This window comes from Hydra viridissima, unplaced genomic scaffold (assembly GCF_058129835.1).
Source record: "Hydra viridissima isolate aposymbiotic clone 2 unplaced genomic scaffold, HvirCarnegie_v1 scaffold_10, whole genome shotgun sequence".
Lineage (NCBI taxonomy): Eukaryota > Metazoa > Cnidaria > Hydrozoa > Anthoathecata > Hydridae > Hydra > Hydra viridissima.
Window position 1 is genome coordinate 15,769,381 of NW_028324309.1, and position 20,671 is coordinate 15,790,051.

Consider the following 20,671-nt stretch of genomic DNA (forward strand, 5'->3'; position numbering starts at 1 on the left):
TGCGTTTTGTAAAAAATCATCTCTTATAGGAAGTTAGTTTAGAAAAAGAATGTTCGATTGGGCACAAGTGACCTTTTGTTTATGCTCGGAAAATTTCTTCGTTTAGAAATATTTTATTTTTTGAAAATGAAAAAGCCAGTGGCCAGCTTTTTTTCTCTTTCTTTTATTTTAATTGCGTAACGATGTAACCAAGTATTTCTTTATCAAAACCTATTAACGCATGTGCCAATTTTCACACCACACGATTTCTAAGTAAATCGACAAATGACCACTTGCTTTTAGATAATGCTATTTTGGCATGACAGCGGCAAAAATAGGGAAAAAGTCTGCATGATTGTATTAATAAAAATATACAAGAATTACAAACATATGTATGTGTGTTTAAATATATGTATATGCGTATTTAAATGGTAAAAAAAAAAAAAAAAATACACCTTCGTAGAAAACGCGAACCAGCATAAAAAATTTATATTCATATAAATAAACATGGTAGAGAAAACAACGAAATAGAGTGAAATATAAAAACTCATACAAAGTTACATGTACATGTATGTACATACATACACACATACTAAACGTATAAGAGATTGTTATAGAAGCGGCGAGAAATTGACCTCGGCCGCATAAGGTTCGTTATACAAAGTAACCTTACTTAAATAAAAATTAAAACGCAAAAAAACCCTGGGTGAGATGATCAGATTAAAAATTTTAATTAGAATTTTTTTAAAAAGAAATCCCCTAAACGCAATTCATATAAAAAATTCAAAAAGTATTTTAACATAACTAAACAACGGGATTGATTTGACAACAACGATCACATCATCGCGCAAGAATTAGAGCCGACTTTACCTGGCGTCTCTTTTGGTTCTCTAAAACGAAGAGAATTAAGAATGTCAATTGTTCTCATGTAAAATGCAGTATGAAAAACTACTTCCTATTCAACAATCAAAACAGATATTGCAATATATTTACAAAAGATTATTATTTTATAAGGAAAAAAAAAAGGGCGAAGAATGTGACGTCAAATTCAACTTGTTGACTCGTGTTTTACTGAAAAAGCGAAATCGACCCATAAGTAACTGACATTAATATGTATAAAAACAACGCGTTTATTTCAAATTCTTTCCAACAGCAAGTATCTCTCCCTTTCAGTTTAATCGACGCACCGGACACAAAACAAAAGAGCGACGAAAATGAAAATGACATGCAAATTAACTTGACAGGTAAGAGTTCTATTGCGTATTGACACAAATGAGTATCTTTAAACACATTAACCTCATCTTAAAAATCAATGGCAAGATTATGAAAAAAAAATTCTATATTTTTTAAAATATGGAATTTTATTAAAACCTTTAAAGCGTTACTTTTAATTAGATATACCACATGATGCCTTATTATTGGTATTATCATATTCTGACGCATCTACTTTGACAAAGTTAGCCTGTACGTGTAGATTGATGTACTGCAACAGCATTTCGTTTGATAAGAAATGGAAATCCTTATGTTCACAAGATTTCAATGTATGTCTCACGTCAGTTGGTAAATTTGCAAGCTTTTATGACATATACCGTCTATTGTATTGTTCAAGACTGTTGCTAGGTTCATTCATATACGCACGATACTTCAACAAAATAAAAAATGTAACTCTTCCACCCTGGCTTATGGTGTGGGCGTCCTTGAGCCAGCATCCACCAATGATGACATTTGGCAGGCAACGTATAAAAAGACGCATCACTGGCCATTATTTTAAAAGGTTTAATGACATTCCTTATGGTCAGATAAAGAAAATATATAAAATAGATATTTTTGATGATTTATTGGATATGAAACCAACTCGGATAGAGAGAGGCACGATGTATTTTTCTTGGAACGTTGTCAGATTCGCTGGTATACGTAAATATGGCATCCAAAACTATGAGCAATACCTTTTAGACAAATGTTATAGAGCAAGAGGTTTCATTGAAAGAAACTTTCGACGAATCCAAGGAAGTGATCCTCTTAATTTTATTTAGAAATATCTCAATAAAATAAAATACGATAAAATATTGACCTATTTTCCACTTTGACGGTTGGAGAATTTACACCTTTTGTTTCATTTGTCACCTAAAGTAATAAAAGTATGTATGTATGTATGTATGTATGTATGTATGTATGTATGTATGTATGTATGTATGTATGTATGTATGTATGTATGTATGTATGTATGTGTGTATGTATGTACACTGTCCTCCAAAACATTAGCAACCAAATAAAATAAAAACATTTTCTACTTTGATTACTTATTACAGCAATTTTTTTTTTTTAATTACGCTTTAAATGAAAAAAATGGTTAATGTTACATATAAGAAAAAAGATTTTAACATAACAAGACAACTTGAAAAAAAATAAACGTGAATTTTTGTTTGTATTGGTATTTTAACGCAAAAACGTGGTCCTCCAAAACATTAGCAACTTTTTTAAAACTACCCTAAAAAATGTTAATATCAAAAGTTAATGGCATATCCTTTACTTTTTAGGATCAAGGAACATCTTCTCGGCATAGACTCTATGAGTTTATTATATTTTTCTTGTGTAATCTCATTCCACGTGGTTTCAATAGCTTTATATAGCTCATCGGCGTTTTTGAAGGGTCCTTTGTGTTTTAGGGAGAGTTCAACTTGGTACCATAAATTTTCAATCGGGTTGAGATCAGGTGATTGAGCTGGCCATTTCATTACTTTAATTTGATTTGTTTCAAACCATTCTTTAACGAGTTTAGAGGTGTGTTTGGGGTCGTTGTCTTGTTGAAATGTCCATAAAAGAGGCATATTATTATCAGTATGAGGAACCACTTTTTCTTTGAGAATATCACGATAAACATTCTGATCCATAATGCCATTTATTCGGTAAATAGGTCCAACTCCACTAAAACCAGAAAAACAACCCCAAACCATTGCACTTTTTCCACCACCGTGCTTGATTGTTCCTCTTGTGTATTTAGGGTCTAAGCGTTTACCTTTAGGTCTACGTACCTTTAAATTTCCATCAGGACCTTTCAAATTGTACTTTGATTCATTGCTCCAGAGTACTCTATTCCAATCATTTATAGTCCAGTCTCTATGAGAATTTGCAAACTCAATTCTAGCTTTTCTATTCTTATGAGAAATGAAAGGTTTTTTTGCTGCTCTAAAGCTCAAAAGTCCTGAAAGTTGTAACCGTCTACAAACTGTATTTTGAGACACGGAAAGTTTCAGTTTTTTAATAGTATCACTAGCGCTGTCAAAAGGATTTTTTTTAACATGACGAATAATTTTTCGATCGGTGAAACGACATGTTTTGAGTGGTCTTCCGCCCTTATGTTCTGTTTCTAAAGGACTACCTTTATTAAATCGTTTAATTATTCGACATACAATTGACTTGTTAATGGAGTATTTCGTTGCGATTTCCTTTTGTTTGACTCCTTTCTTGTAATCTTTTACGATACGTTCTCGAAAAGCTAAATTATACTTGTTTCCTGCCATTATAATCCAAAACAGCATACATACGCGATCTTAAATTAATATTGTAATAATTGCAACACTCCGTATTCATCTCTGGACAAAAATTAACAATTAGTTGATTCTCATTGGTTAAGTACTAATAATTACAACACAACAGTTCCCTTGGGCATTATTTTCACACTTGTGCTGCTGATTTTCCGTGAGTTTTTGTGAGTAATTATAAAAAGCTGCTAATGTTTTGGAGGACCACGTTTTTGTCTTAAAATACCAATAAAAACAAAAAAACAAGTTTATTCATTTTCAAGTGGTCTTATTATGTACAAATCTTTTTTCTTATATGTAATATTAAGCATTTTTTGTATTCAAAGCGTTATTAAAAAAATAAAATTGCTGTAATTAGTATTCAAAGTAGAAAAAAAGCATTTTTTTATTTGGTTGCTAATGTTTTGGAGGACAGTGTATGTATGTATGTATGTATGTATGTATGTATGTATGTATGTATGTATGTATGTATGTATGTATGTATGTATGTATGTGTGTGTGTGTGTGTGTATGTATGTATGTATGTATGTATGTATGTATGTATGTATGTATGTATGTATGTATGTATGTATGTATGTATGTATGTATGTATGTATGTATATATGTGTGTGTGTATGTATGTATGTATGTATGTATGTATGTATGTATGTATGTATGTATGTATGTATGTATGTATGTATGTATGTATGTATGTATGTATGTATGTATGTATGTATGTATGTATGTATGTATGCATGCATGTATGTATGCATGTAAATTTGTTGTACTTTTGTTTATTTATATCAAACAAAGAGATAATAGAAAACTTAGTAATCTTAAAAAAAAGATAAAACTAAATATCTGCAACAGGATTACCATACTTTTAAAGAAAAAAGGAAAAGCATAACAATTATTATTATTAGCCATAATGTGTTGGGTTGAAAGAACGTGTTTTACTACTTATAATTTTGTGCTGTATTTTCAGGCTAAACTTTTTTATTTTTTCATTTTCAGGTTAAATTTTTTTATTTTTCTTATTTTCAGGCTAAACTTTATTTTCATTTTTAAATTAGTATACCTTAAAGAAATAAATTTTACCTAAATTATTTTCAATGCTCAATGTAAATCTATCAAATGTAAATTTGGTTTTGTTTAAAAATAAAACAGCATGCATTATATATAAACATATTTGCTAATAATTATACTTAATTATAATAACTATTAAAAAAAACAATGAAGGAAACCTTTTTGTCATATATACTTCTTTGCTGATTCTGACGAAGCATGCGCTTCATAGAGGAACAACCTATCTTTCCGCATTTATCATCTGAGTGTATTGATGGCCGACATTCAATAGGTTTAGGTTCTGTAACTGACCAGTTATGCCTGGAAATAGATGATCTGCAAGAGTCAGCTGATTTTGATGATACTGAATTAAATCGAGTATTTGTAGAGGATACTGAGCTCAACCGAGTACTAATAAAAACCTAAACGACAAACTGAAATCTTTCACTAAGTCAAAAAATTTATTACAGGGGGTTGCTAAATAGACAAAAAAAAATTGTGTTGTGTGATAATGGATTTTTGAAGAAATCTTTAATAAAGACTTAAAACATGCAAAAAAAAAATTTTGTTAAACTTACAACAATAAAAGATTTAAAGTTGTATTGCGTCATGAGAAACTTGTTTTTTATGGTAAATAATTTGTTTTTCTTTACTTGAATACATTTAAGTTTACTTTTGCTGCTATGTCAGTTGTTCAATATATTTTTTTTTTACTTTTTTATTTAAAAGTTAAAATCATTGATATTGCTAAGCATAAACAACAATAATTGATGGTTAATTAAAGTGCAGATGCTAAAAGAAGAAATGCACAACTCAATTTATGTTTTTCTTTTTGCTTTTTTCCCTACAATCTATAAAAAATCTTTTTAAAAATTTTTAAGTTTGTTTCTGATAGCCTATATACAATACTACTAAAAATTTAAACTGTAAATTAGTCTTTATAAGTAACTTTGTAGTGTGCTTGTTTCCACAATTTTAGGCTTAAAAGCACTAAACAATTCATGAACTTGATATAAAAAAAAAACTACACAGTAAGAAACTATTCATATACTGGGTTCACAGAATTTTTTAGGTAACTAGTATGAATTTTAGTACAGGAAAGAAGCTAAAAAAGACTATCAATTGCAATGGTGATCTTGTGTAAAGACAAATACTTACTTCATCTTCTGTGAATAAATTAGGATTAGCAGCTAACTCATTTTTATTCTCACTCATTGAATGTGAGCGAAAGAAAGAACTGTCACTAAGTAATGATTGGAAGTTATGATTTTCAATGCCCATAGATGAGTTATGGTAATGATTGCATAAAGATGCAATTTGCTTCGTGTGGTTGTTTGTGAAGCTATTTTGTCGGTTATGTTTTTTTTGACGAGAAGAAATTTGAATTGAGCTTGAAGAAGAACATTTCAACATCTACAACAGAAATATAAGACAAAACAAAGAAAAATATTTTTTGGAAGAAAATATAACATAATATAAATTTTTACAAAAATTACTTTCACACTTTATCAAAAAAAAAAAAAAAAAAAAAAAAAGAAAAGTGTTTTAAAAGTAAAAAAAACATTTTAGTGATGAATTAACATAAATTAACATATCCTAGAGAGTAAAAATACTAACGAAAAAAAGTGCTGAATGTTTGTGGATAAAATCCTAATGAAAAGGTGTTAGTGCTGAATGTAATGTTTGTGGATAAAATTAGTGTTAGAGGAATGAGTATACAAGAAGAAAAAGAGATATATCAAAAGTTAAATGCAAAAAATTTCTACTTGAATAAAAGCAAATTACTTTTAATGGTGTCAATGGTTTCCTTTTCCCTTTTTGAGCAATATACTTTATGGAAGGTGTTACATGTTCTTCACGCTGAAGAGAAGCTAAATTTGCATGCAGTTCACTAAACAAATGTTTTAACTGATAATATTAAATGCTATAACTGGCAATAATAAATCTTATAATTGACAGTAACACTAGTTGAAAAAATGAAAACATTTTATTGGTTCTAAAAAATAATATAACAACTTACCTGATTGCTGTTTTAATATCACTGACCCAATTATTTTTTCCATGTTGGGAGCAAAAAAGAATAGATTTCTCTTTGCAAATTATCTAAAAAAAAAAAATTTTATTTTAATGAAATGTTATAATTTTAAATGATAATTTCATAAATTAACCACGCCCAAGTGTTATAATCAAAAACTATAATCACCAAGATGTAGACATTAAACTAAGAAATAGATGCCTATAGACACAAGGATAAGAAATATATATTTATAGACATAAGACTAAGATATAGATATCTATAGATTGGACCTCAAAAATCAATTATCCTTTATTAAGATAAAGCATTACAAAAAACCTGACATTTTACATTTTCAAATTTTGAATGCAAATTTTTCATTCTTTAAGCAAAATATTACTTTTTATACCATTAACATTCTGTGAAAGTTTCAGCCTAATGGACAAAGAGAAAAAAAACTTATAAAAACAAAAACAAAATATTGTTGTCAAACTGTATGCATAAAAATATAGAGTTATAATACTGTATAAGCAAATTTAAACAAGCCAGAAACGGTTATTTTCACAGATTTATAACAAACCTTTTACTAAGTTTTCAAAACTAACAAACTGTAATAATTTAGCTGGTTGTTACCTTAAACAGGTTTCCTCCGCCGAGTGAGTTTCCCATAACTTGCTCAATTAAGCATTCAACAAGTGGATAAATATCACGACATTGAAACAAGCTACATAGATAAGCATAACACATTTTAAACACAATTTTGGAAAAAAAGTTCATCAACAAATTTTAAAAAAAAGTTCATGGTTTTATGAGTAAATGACAAAAAAACAACAACAACAACAACAAAAAATACCAGGAGGATTCTTTTTTTGCCAATATAAGAATATCGTTAAACAAAAAAAGAGTTCTTTCTTTTGAGCTACCGCGATCTGTTATCTGTACAAAAAAACAGATTTTTCTTTCTTGCAAAATTTGCTATTGAACTAGAATTAATCACATGTAAGAACTTTAGAAAAAAAAACTTGTATTTTAGTTAACTTACCTTAATAACAGGACCTTCTTTAAGAAAGAGCCTACCTGTAATACAATTGATACTAAAATTTATGTTGATTCTTTCAATTATTATTTGCTGTAAAAATTGAAACTTAATTTATTTTGAAATGTCAATTTCAACATAGAAAAAATATTAATGTTACTCTCAATCAATTTAAAAATATGTTTTTATAAACACACACACACTATTTCAAAAGCTAATAAATGCAGTATTTGTAAATTCATAAATATAAGATAATATAGGGTTGTCAGTTTGATTTCTTTGAGGTTTACCAATCTATCATAAATATAAGGTACCATAGGGTAGCCAGCTTAAATTCTTTTAAGATTTACCAATTCATCATAAATAAGGTACCATAGAATTTTTTATTAGATCTCTTGAGGTTTAAATAAAGTTGCAAGAAAATTGTAAAGTTATAATTTCACAGATTTTAAACTCATATAGTTTTTGTGATGCTGGTCTGATTTTGGAAGACTTTTTGCAAATATTTCTTTCCAAATGAATTGAATGAAAGGATGAAAAATGATTGAGCTGCTAACAAAAGCTTATGTATGAGAACCATAAAAAAAGTAAATCTAGTCTTTATTTTCTTAAGTGTTGTAAAAAACTTTAAAATGAGTCAAAATCAAATTATATGAGTTTTGAGTATTATTAGATAACTTGGGCATATAAAAGAAAATATATTTGGCTATGTAAATTCCTTATTCCTAGGTTTTATATGTTCTTAATGAACTTATTAGGAGTAAAAAAAATGCCTAAAGATTATGCCCCATATTCAATAATAAACTTTGCAAGTGAGAGAAACCATACTAAAATGTTTATTATAAAAATAACATGAAAAATTTTTAAATGCTTTACATTTAAATATATATTGCCACTTTTTTTTTACTATTGTTTCAAATAAAATAAATTCATAATGTTTTGTACATACCAGGTGCTAATACTTTAGGAGCGTTGTCGCCAGAAAAGCTGTTCTGTATTGCTAACATCTTTTGGAAGTTTTCATGCTGCCGAATACATTCATTAATATGCGTAGCAACTTTGCTAATTTCATTATACGCTTCTAAAAAAAATAAGCTAAGTTTTGTTATTGAATTCTAAATGCAATTAGTATTGTGATAGTAGAGTTTAGGCCTAGCAATAATGGGTGACTTTTACAGATGGTCTCCTAATGGCTGTTTTGATTTTCTTCAGGAACTACAGTCAAATTTTAATTTTTTTTTTAAAAAAAGATGAATAAATAATATTTAAAGTTTTAAAATTTAAATTACTTACAACATTGAAGACAATAATAACAATAAAATAACAATAATAATTGTTATTATAATACTTTCCTTAAAAAAAAAAAAAAAAGCAACTGATAAGAACACAAGTTAAAGAAAATACAGATATATGATCTTATGTAATATCAATGCTTCATTCAGGAAATTAACTTTTTTATTACAACTTGATTTTCTAGCCGATTCTTAAAATACGACCATGCACAATTCTTATGGCATTCAAATTTGGTTTTCCTCATTAGGAAAAATCAAAATTTTTGTTTGCAAGGGCTGACCTTCCTTTGAAATACTTCTCAATTTTTCTTCGAATTTAAAATCCCAAGCAAAGTTAACAAATTTAAATTAACGAACAGAAATAAAAAAAGTCAGAGACCTTTTAGTTTCAGATGATCAGGATCAAACGCTGGTGTTTGTTCAAGAAGACTAAATAATAGCAAGCGATATCTAGATAAATATTTAGAAAGTTAATTGTTTATTATATCATATTTACCAATTCCAGCAACAGTTTTCTACATTATAAAGATAATACTTAGTAAAATTAAAGAATTTATTACACTAAGGTTATAAAAATACAAAGATAACTTTTTTAAAACACTTCCAATTTCGATATTCTCCCTTATTATTTTTTTTAAATTAATGTTAACAAAATAATAATGATAATGATGATGATGATGATGATGATGATGATGATGATGATGATGATGATGATGATGATGATGATGATGATGATAAAAATAATAATAAACTTATCATGAAAATCCATAAATCACCTTGGAACCCTTTGAACAGGAGTAATCAATAGAGCTCGCATTCTCAGGTTTTGCATCTCCTCCAGACTTTCTTGAAATTGAAGAAGTCTTGCAAAATCAGCGCTCTTGTTTTGCCATTCCTACCAAAGAATTTTTAAAGTATTTTAAAAAATATTAAAAAAATAAATAAATAAAAAATATGGCAACAAAATAAAATCTTGTGACAATTACTAAAAGTTATCTACTAGTAGTAATCAAAAGATTAGTTGATAAGTGCTAAAAAAGGTTACAAAAGAAAATGAAGATGACAATAATGAAATTGATATGCAGATTTTTATTACAATCACAGTGATAAAGTTTGCATTTTTACAGTTCATATTATTAACTGTTTTGAAAAGCTATATAAAAGTTTGCTGCAATCTAATAGGCCCCCTTCCTGGGAGCAAATGGTATTACACAGAAATATAGACCTTAGCACTTAACTGTAAACATTTAAAATTATTAAAATAACTTTCAATATATTGAATCATTTTTGCATTTAGAGTTCATTATTGAAAGTCTACTGTAATAACAATATAATCTATCATTATTAGTAGTCTATTAAAAAAAAAAAACAGAAATAAATATTTGAACAACTTTTTGGCTCTTGAGATATTGACAATTCAAGTTTTGGATTTTTTTGATAACTGGAAAGTGAAAGAAGCAACTTTGATCTTCCTTAGCATGAGCAACTTTGAGATTCTCTAACTTGAGATTCAAGCCACCTTCTTAAAATTTAATACACTCCCTAGATTTTTGCTCAAGGAGTTCAAAATGATATTTTAAATAAAATTAGAAGAAATGCCATGCTTTTACAATTTTATTTGAAAAAAAAAAAAGACTAGAAGATTACAGGCTTTCTGAACTAAAATGAAGTCTGTCACTTAAAATCCTGAGGAAAAATTAACAGTTAATTACCACACCCAGTATTCTGAGGATACTGGTCATAATTCTATGTGAATTAAAAGAAATTCACAATGTAGCTTGCTGTTCTTTAAGGAGTTAATATTGCCTGAAAAAAAAAAGAAAAAAGAGAAATGGAATAAAAGTTTGTTATATTAATCCAAAGTTGCAGCTAATCTTTTTAAAACTATTGGTAATTTAAAATCTGGTATGAATGTATAAAGGCTCAAACTGGATAAACTGTTTGATAAAAAAAAAAGAGCCTTTTTTTATGCTGTTCATCTCTAAGTTCCATTCTTAGTGCCTACAACCAAATAATCAAATATAGTAAAATAAACAAAATTAAATTTTCATCATGTGCTAAGGAAAGGTCTTTTAAGTTAACTAATACTTGGTTCCTAGAAAATTCTGGTTTGTAACATTTAGTATTTTTTTTCAAGATCATATTTCTGCAAGCTCAAGGTATTTATATATCAACAAAAGTTAAAAGGACAGAAGAAAATGACCAAATATCTTAATGTATACCTGAAAGAAAAGGAGACAAAGCAAAAAAACCAGTTTGCTTGAACTAAACATCTTGCTTATTATAAAGAAATAATAAATTAGTCAACAGTTAATGTAATAAATCAAACATGCCATTTTTGAAGATATACTATAATAAACCATTAGTGACAGTTTTAAAACACATAACAGAATACAAAAGTAAACTTCTCTTGCAGTGATACAAAAGCAAATTTCTCTTGCAACTTTTTTGGTGACAGCCTTCATTTTAGCTCAGAAAGTCAAAAATGTTAAAGTTGATACATTTTTTCTGATTGTATTTAAAGTGCTATTTTTGAATTTTTAATTTCTTGAGCAAAAATCTAAGGGGGTACCTTTTGAACTTCATAAATTTGAGAATAATTTAATTAATTTTTTCGAAAATTGCTTGAATCATTCTTAAGTTAATGAAGGTCAAAGTTGATTGTTTATCTCTTCCAGTTGCTGTGAAAATATCAAATGCTGATAACTCAAGAACTGGGTATTTTTTACCATATTCAATTTATTATGAGTTATAAATAATGTAAAGATCAAATGATTTTGAGATGAAGGTATCAAGTTGCATTTTCTGTTGTTGATAATTTGACATGAAATAAACCATTTGAAAAAGATGTAAAAAATTTTTTAAATTAAATAAAAAGATCTATTTTACATAGCATTTTACAAGTCTTACAGTCAACAACCTTTCAGCATTTTCAAAATTGTTTGCATAAAGTGAGTAAAGCTTCATATAAGGAGCCAATTTTAACAATGCACAAACCACACCATGCTCCTCCATTTGTTCAAGAAGATTGGCACTGACAGACTGGATAGCTTCAATATTTGAAAAAATCCCATCTACAACCTTTGTTGGTAGTACCATTGAAACTTTGATAGGATCAAGAAAAAGCTAAAAAAAAAAAACTGCTTAAATTAATATAAGCTCTAGAAAGAAAGAAAAAGAAATAACATAAAATTCAAACTTTGATACATTTCTTATATCAATACAAGAAACTTAAAAAAATTATAGGAAAATACGGTAAATAAGAACAAAGTTGATAACCCATGATAACCATAAAATAATTATGAAAGATCATGAACTAAAAACTAAGAGCTATTGATTGAGGCAGCAATAGAGAGTAGTAATGGGTGTTGTTTATTTCTGTGTTAAAAAAAGCTTAAACTTTTGTCAACTACTACTCTTTCAGCTTTCAGTTGAAATAATCATTTACTTCCAAGTATTATAAACTCTAATTTATTATTTTTTAGTTTAAGGTTTCAGTTAAAATTTCTAATTACAATACTTACAGTTGTTAATAGTGTCAAATGATGTAAATAAGATCTTTCTGTTTGATAAATTTCATTTAAAATCTTCCTTCTTTTGCGAGATACTGATTTCTCCTGGGAACATGACAAACAAAAATATTTAAATACAAATATCTAATGTATTATTAATAAACTTTGGGGAAAACCTAGTAATGGTCAACATCAGATTAAACTCACCCTAAAGAGATGCTGAAGCTCTGAATGTACAATATTTTTTGCACTTATAGCCTGAGATGATAAGAAACTACTTGCGCTATTGATCGCTAAAGTACAAAAAAACTATAAATCTCATTTTATAATTTTAAGGAAGTTAAACTTTAAGTAAATAAAAAAAAGATTGTTTATTACCTTTTCTTTCAGTTGACAATCTGCTGATATCTGCCATTGCTATAAATTTTTAATTATGATTATTAATGCTGTCTTCAAAACAAACAGTTGAACAATGTTATTTCAAAAAAAATTTTCCCCAGAAGCAACTTTCAAAAGAAAAAAGCGAAACAAGTTTTTGTCACCTTCTGTTGAAAATAACTTCAAAACATTAGAAAAAAAAATCACCTCATTCTTAGAATATATTGCATAATTGTAAAGCACTGCAAGTTTAAATGAGGTGCATTTTGGATTCAGAGAAACAAGTTTAATTAAAAAAAGAGGCAAGTAGAAAAGTGCTTTTATTTCAGCTAATGCCATAGTTCCAAATTTAATTTTAACTTTGTGTTTTAGTGTTTTAACAAAATTAAGGAACTTAGACTTAATGGTCTAACTATAAAGCAATATGGTTGAAATTTCTGAAAACATTAGATCATAATTTGAGTGTGTTTCCTTTTTTTATCATTTCTTTTAATACAAAAGTACAACTTTAATTTTAAAAGCAAGTAACTACACATGAAAACAAATACCCTTTTTTATTTTCTGTTGCATGAGATGTTTCAAAAGATTTTCGTGTTTTTAATTGCTGATTTAATTTCTGAAGGTTTTGGCAGAATGCTGTAGTTTTTATGCAATTTGAAATTTACTGATTTTCTGGATATACTTTTTCTAAAATACACCCTAAAATGGTTATTATTGCCTTGGTTGGTTTTGAATCTAATGATGACTTGTTCTAGTAAATAAATGCCTACATGACAGTAATACAATTGTACCTGTGGCTGCTGCTTGTCCATTAAACACAAAATATTTCAAGAATTGTAAGATTTGAATGAAATTCCTAATTTAATCTTCAACTTGGTAAGTCAAAATGTGAGTACCCTAATTGTGTTTGGAAAAAAAGAAAAAGAAAAGTTTACATTTTGCATTACTGATTGGATTGGTAAGATCTAATAGCCCATATAACTGACTGCTTTTACCTTGGTACCATTAAGACATTTTTACAAAAAAAATTATCCAATTGAATATTTTTTCTGCTATTAAAACAATCCTATAATTTAAGATTACTATTCCAAATTTAACAGTGTTTTTCCTCCTTTAATACAGCAAATCTAACACAGAAACTGTTGAAATAATTTTTGATTAGGGTCTTTTAAATATTTAGTATTTTTAACATTATTGGTATAAGATTCTTAATCTAATGATAAACATTTAAAAGACCCTAATTCTTTTAACTAAATAAAACTGAATGACTTAGTATATTATTTGAAGTTTTCTAAGATAGCAGCAGTTATTGGTCTTAATGCTAAATAAAAAGCAAAAGCAGATTTATTAGACTCTACGTTAAACAGTTCTTCAAAAGTTTTTTGCTTTATGACCAGATCTTTGTTAACTATGTTTCAGAGAACAAATAATTCATTTGCCATGATAATCCAGATATTCTTTCACAGCTAGGCATTTCCATATATAGTCTAGCAGAATAAAAGCTGTTTGTTGATAAGTCAAAACCTTAAGTGTATCCTTGTGCATAATACTAAAACCTTTGGTGCTGTACCAACTGGTAAATCTGTGTATTCTGTGTTTATGTGTTATTTAACAAGATCAAATTATCGACTTATTGAGATATTATGAATGCAACAGTATCATTTTTCTATGGATCCCTTTATGTAAATGGCAAAATTATTAAATTAAGCAGAAATTAAGAATACAAAACTCCAAAATCTTAAAATTGCAAAAATATTTTTGGTTTCCCTAAAGCCATTTTCATGGTACATTTATAAAGAACTGACTAATAAAAATCAATTTTGTGTTTATAAGAATATTACAAAACGCAAGCCATTGTAAAGAATGATTTACTAATATCATTAATAATTTATAGTTAAATATTTTATTATAATTCAATATCAACAACAAAGTTTTTTTTAATCCATGAAAGTGTAAGCTATCTTTGGTACATTTAAGCACTTTTTCAACCAAATATTTGTAGTTAAAATAATTTAACTCTGAGCCATCGAAATTGTTTACATGTTTAGCCTAATGTTTGTGCTCAATGGTACCAATTATATTTTTCCCACCATTCAAATCCAAACATAAAAATCCAAACAAGTCGTGTAATCAAATTTTTGCGCGCGATAGTAAACATCTTTTGATTGGGTGCGGCAAACCAATGTTAACGGAAAAAAGTTTATATAAACTCTGTCCGAAAAGGATGAAATGAATTCAGAACCGACAGGTGCTAAATAAAGAAAAGTCTAAATAAAAATATATGTACCGTTGAGTAAGATAACTTAATGTCACACTATAAACATCATTGTTCTAAGAGCATAATTAACGTACATAGAACCGAGATTAATCGGTGGAAAACGCTTCCTTCTCCAAATAAAATGCAAAACCACAAGAACATTTATTTAGAGTATTTAACGCTACAGTTTATTTTAACCACCTTTGTGATTTCGGACTTTAACATATATTGTTAGATTTTTAAGAATGTTTAGATTTATCCTTCGTATATCGGCTAAATTACAAAATTCTCTTTTTGTCAAATATTTGCTAATTATTTTAAAAGTCAAATTATAATTCAAATATTGGAATGCCATATATGTTACTTGTTTTATAAAATTGCAAACACAAAAAGTTCATGAAGCTTCGATGAGAAGTAATAACTTGAGCACAAGAAGTTATATTTTTGTTGAATTTATCTTTAATCATCAGTTTAAAACTATTATTAAATGTGTGTATGTGTGTGTGTGTATATATATATATATATATATATATACATTTATATATATATATATATATATATATATATATATATATATATATATATATACATTTATATATATATATATACATTTATATATGTATATATACATTTATATATATATATATATATATATATACATTTATATATATATATATATATATATACATTATATATATATATATATATATATATATATATATATATATATATATATATATATATATATATATATATATATATATATACATTTATATATATATATATACATATATAGGGGAAAGGTGCCTATGATGGCATACTTAACTTTAACGTTTCTCTGAGTCATTACCTGAAAACTTAAAAAATAATTTTTGACATGGGTGTATTCCCTCTAGCATACAGAATAATAATGAACCTCAGAATTTTTACTACTTTGTTTTTTTTTATAAGTTTATACCATTAAAAAAAAAAAATACAAGTATGCCATCATAGGCAACTAACTGCTCCTATGATGGCACACTTTAAACAAAATAGACAAAGAAGAATTTTTTTTTGTTTTTTATTAATAGAAACACAACTTATCAAGAAAACAAAATTAATAATAAATATTTGGTCTATAAGCATAGTTCACATATAAATCTTTTTCTACTTCTCTTTATGCCTGCACATAAACAATGACACCAAGATCTGGGTTTTTGACAATAAATCCAGTTCTTTCTTTAGAGCAAGACAGCATATAAAGTTCATAACAATACAAAAATGCTGTATCAGATTCGAAATTCATTTTATTATTTCTTCCTTTAATCTCCTCACTGTAGTATTTTTCTTCAACAGTCGTCTTTCTTTTTGTTTTTCTAACAAATTTTTCCTTTTCTTTGTTATCTTTTTCTTTTGCCTTATCTTTTAGTTCTTGGATACCCGGTGTGGTATTCAGAGGTCCAGTTTTTCCACATTTTCGTGCCCTTTTCAATTCGATTTTAAGGATTGCTAAAGGCACCTGACACAACTTTTGTATAACAGATCTTATCCTTTCGTTGAAACAGAAGATCCAATGTATATGGAAGCTTCTGATGGGGGAGATTTTATTTCCAAATGTGTTGGTTTCTGAAACTCTTGTATTTCATCTTTGTTCTTAGCCTAATCACCTTTTTATTAGCATAAAAATTGATTTCAGGCATTTTTTTAAATTCATTTTGCAGACTTTCCTATGTTGGCAACTCCTCAGTATGCCATCATTGGAAAGAGTCACCATATTTATTAAAACAAGCTGTGTCTACCTTATTCCACACATAGCATTAAAATAAGTATTCTAATAAATGTACAAAGCCTGCAGATGAAATGCATGAAAGTTTTACTTCTGTATGATGTATAATAAAATTGTAATCCTAAATATATGAGGGCATTAAAACTACAACACCACGTGCGAAAATTTATGTTTGTTGATTACAAAAGCATTATTTATGACAGAGAGACGAATTTTCACCAGAAGTAATGAGTTACTAATAAACACATGTTGGTCTAATCACTTATGCACCAAAACTAATATTTTTAGAAATATGACTAGTATGCCATCATAGGCGCTATGCCATCAAAGGCACCTTTCCCCTATATATATATATATATATATATATATATATATATATATATATATATATATATATATATATATATATATATATATATATATAGGGGAAAGGTGCCTTTGATGGCATAGCGCCTATGATGGCATACTAGTCATATTTGTCAATCCAAATTCAAATCAGGTTGGTAGCTTTCTTTTCCTTGGTTCTTTCGGTTTATCTAAAAGAGAAGTCTTCATTCCTCTTTTAAATCATTCCACATGACAAAATCAAATTTTTCTCTCATGTTGTAAATGGTGTTTTTCAGTGTATCAATAGTATCAGTACATGACTTTTACTCTGGATAACGTTATTAGCTTCTTCGAAATGTTTTAGGATGCTACTAGTAATTTTTAACATAGTAAATGTGTTTGCCTTATACAGTTTCTTCATGGATCCGTTTACTTTTAGCCCCGCTTCATTTTTTTCAGTATTAGACAGTTCAGAAAATGGTCTCAAGGACAAATTGTCACTTTCTTGCTGATATGTCTTGAACCAAGCAAATCTCTTTGGTGATTCGCGAATGAACATAATTAACCCTCTAGTACGTTGAAGAATATCATTTACCTCGATAACATTCTTCATAAAGTCTAAAAAACCTAAAATATATTCTTCAATTTTAAATGTATCATGATTGACCGATCGAACATACAATGAAACCTGTTCAATTACAGGTCTGAATTCAGAGTCTGAATCAATCGTTGAATCGCTGAATCATTGACTCTTCAATTATTATTGAAACTATTTAACTTTTTTAATTTTGGCTGTAATTTTGACTCTGATTATTTAGGATGCTACCATTTGAAGCAATTCCTTTATTATTTCATGCGAAATCCATTTATATTTCGTTCACTATAACCAAGAACTCAATTGCGAAACATTTGTAGCTCTAACTTTTAAAACCGACTCGAATTTGAAGCTTCATCTGCATGACCACGAATGGTTAGTTTTTGTCTTGCGAGTAAGGCAACGCTGAAAATTATTTTATCGAGAGCTTCTCTTGATTCCTTCATACATTTTTGGTGCGAGGACGAAATTTGTGAAGATATATTTATAACTTTATCTTTGAAAGATTCTTTGCTTTTTTCCAATTATTAAATCCTTCTGTGCTAAACTTTGAATAAACGGTCTTGTTAGTTTCGTTTTTTTGACATATTGAACAAAACGTTTTATTTTTGTCTTTGTTATGATTAACCCATTTGTAAGTATCAAGCCAGGAATTTCAAAATTCCTGGCTTGATAGGTACAAATGAACCTTGAAACTTCAGTATTCTTTAAAAATCGAATTTTCGAGGAGTTTTTTTTATTTGTATCGTCCATAGATTATTCAACGCTAAATTTTAGTAATAAACAAAGCAAAAATGTTATACGTCAGAAGAAGCCATCAACCCAAAATCTTTGAAGGAGTTCTAAAACATTTATGACAGATTTTATGAAAACTTGCATTGATACTTGAAAAGGCTGTTAAAGTGTGCAATTTACACTTGCTGGTGCTTCTACCAGCTGCAGCATTACACTAATTATATTTTATCACGGATTATCAAGGGGGCAAATCGATAATCTCACCCCCGTGCTGCTCTTAACTCGGCGCTTAAAAAAAACTGCTTAAATAAATATAAGTTCTAAAAAGAAAAAAATATTAAACATAAAATTCAAGTTATGATACATTTCTTATATTAATACAAAAAACTTAAAAAAGTTATAGGAAAATATGGTAAATAAGAACAAAGTTGATAAACCATGACAACCATAAACTAATTATGAAAGATTATTAACTAAAAACTAAGAGCTATTTATTTATCATCATAGACTGGCAAGAACTTGATGTTAAGAAAGCAGATTCATAGTGCAAATGCTGAGGAGTTTGTAAATTTTCTTATGGAGGTTGATGAAGAGATGATGAAGGAAGAATTAATGGAGGGAGAGATGATGGAGGAAGAAATGGTGGAGGAGGAGATTTTTTGAAGTTAATTTAACTAAACGTTTTCATTTTAAATGTATTAAAATTAAAATCAATTGCGCAAGATTTAATCAGGGAAATTAAAATCTTATCATATTTTAGATCTGTTTGAACTTTTTCTTGGAGCGTGAGAACGAAGTTTTAAAAGTTGAGAAAAGCTGTCTCCGAATTCAAGATATAAAGCTTTGTGAAAGTTTCTTTTTTATTAGGATAGGTACATAATGTTCGTAAAAGTCATAAAATATTTCCATATTGATTAATAATCTTGGATGATATAATAAAATATTTATTTGGTAGCTGATCTTAAACTTTCTCAAGTAATCTGTGGATTATCACCTAGTGCTATGTAACCTTGCCATATTTGCAAATGGAAAAGGAAAGAACCATTTAATGAAGATACTCTCGAAACTCTTGGTTGTTTAGAGCAGTATTGCAAAAACCTCTCTTAGTCAGGGTCAAAGAAATGTCACGCTAAAGGGGAAGAAGAAAAAAAATCTGGATGACTAATGACCAGTAAGTGATAAGCTTCAAATCTCTGCCGGAATTACACATAATAGAGGGAGCTGTGAATGACATTTATAATCATTTAGAGAAATGTGAAGGTGATAAAGAAGTGGCTAAAATTTCATCAACAACGAACATTTCTAATGTATCTTGGGATAGATAGATGGTTTCCAAGAATAACAGCTTCTATGCTGAATATTTGATTAGTTTTTCTTATAGCTTCTAAATTAATAACTTTTTCTGCCTTTTACTTTAAAATAATTGAAGATAAAATCAAATTTTAATATGGATAACGTGAATTTTGACAACAAATTCAGGGAAATAGTACTCGTTTACCTCCAACAATTTGACGACTAGTGACTCAATTCGAAGAAGCAGAGATAACGTCCGATAACTTACAAAAAATCTATGTTTAGAAGAGCGCAATAGTTTAGGCTTTTAAGATTGTTACTGTGTATCCAATATTGCTATTAGATCTTCACTTATTTCCGTACAAGAAGCGATTAACTCAAGGACTATAGAATGTGTGGTTTCAACTGTTTGGTGCTAAGGCCCAACTGTTTGAGAAACAATTCATGAATTGCGACAGATTTTTTACTGACTGCAATATCTCCAAACACGAAGATTTTGCTAAGTCTGTCCATTCACCGGATTTAACAACTCTGGACTTTTTCTGTGCGGCTATCTGAACTCTAAAGTATATCATTAATAAATTTATTAAATGAACAAGCAAACAACAAGCATTAGTTCGGTTAAAACAAAACATCAAAATATCAAGGGACTTGCTGAGTTGTATTATGGAGAATACGATAAAAAGACCTCAAATTTGTCAGCACTTAAATAGGGCATAATTATTTTGAGTCATAACTTTGAAAGTTTAATCTAAAAAAAATATGAGTAAAACTTTCATTTACAGTTCACACCTTGTTTTTTATTAATACCAATAAAAAATTATAAGCAAAACAAATCAGATGGTGGCTTTTAAGATACTGTATTTGGCTAAAAGGAATTTTGTAATTTAGCCGACATACGA

The 20,671-nt window shown here is 28.1% G+C and overlaps 2 protein-coding genes across 3 annotated transcripts; one reads left to right on the plus strand and one right to left on the minus strand.

Moving 5' to 3' along the window:
- Positions 1-507: 507 nt before the first annotated feature.
- On the minus strand, positions 508-12,891 carry LOC145181822 (rho guanine nucleotide exchange factor 39-like). 2 transcript variants are annotated; one of them, XM_090099406.1, is made up of 16 exons: positions 12,798-12,891; positions 12,627-12,712; positions 12,432-12,524; positions 11,818-12,033; positions 9,684-9,802; positions 9,287-9,357; positions 8,565-8,696; positions 7,622-7,656; positions 7,433-7,515; positions 7,213-7,303; positions 6,586-6,668; positions 6,351-6,456; positions 5,724-5,978; positions 4,745-4,987; positions 2,051-2,103; positions 508-869 (listed from the first exon to the last, which is right to left on the minus strand). In XM_090099406.1, the coding sequence occupies exons 1-16, from the start codon at positions 12,832-12,834 to the stop codon at positions 815-817; spliced, it is 1,758 nt and encodes a 585-aa protein (XP_089955532.1). In that variant the 5' UTR covers positions 12,835-12,891; the 3' UTR covers positions 508-814. The 2 variants fall into 2 exon arrangements, with proteins under 2 accessions (XP_089955532.1, XP_089955533.1); XM_090099407.1 differs by lacking the exon at positions 5,724-5,978.
- On the plus strand, positions 1,014-2,096 carry LOC145181823 (uncharacterized). Its single transcript, XM_080056995.2, has 2 exons — positions 1,014-1,223; positions 1,375-2,096. The coding sequence occupies exons 1-2, from the start codon at positions 1,091-1,093 to the stop codon at positions 2,010-2,012; spliced, it is 771 nt and encodes a 256-aa protein (XP_079913121.2). The 5' UTR covers positions 1,014-1,090; the 3' UTR covers positions 2,013-2,096.
- Positions 12,892-20,671: the final 7,780 nt, after the last annotated feature.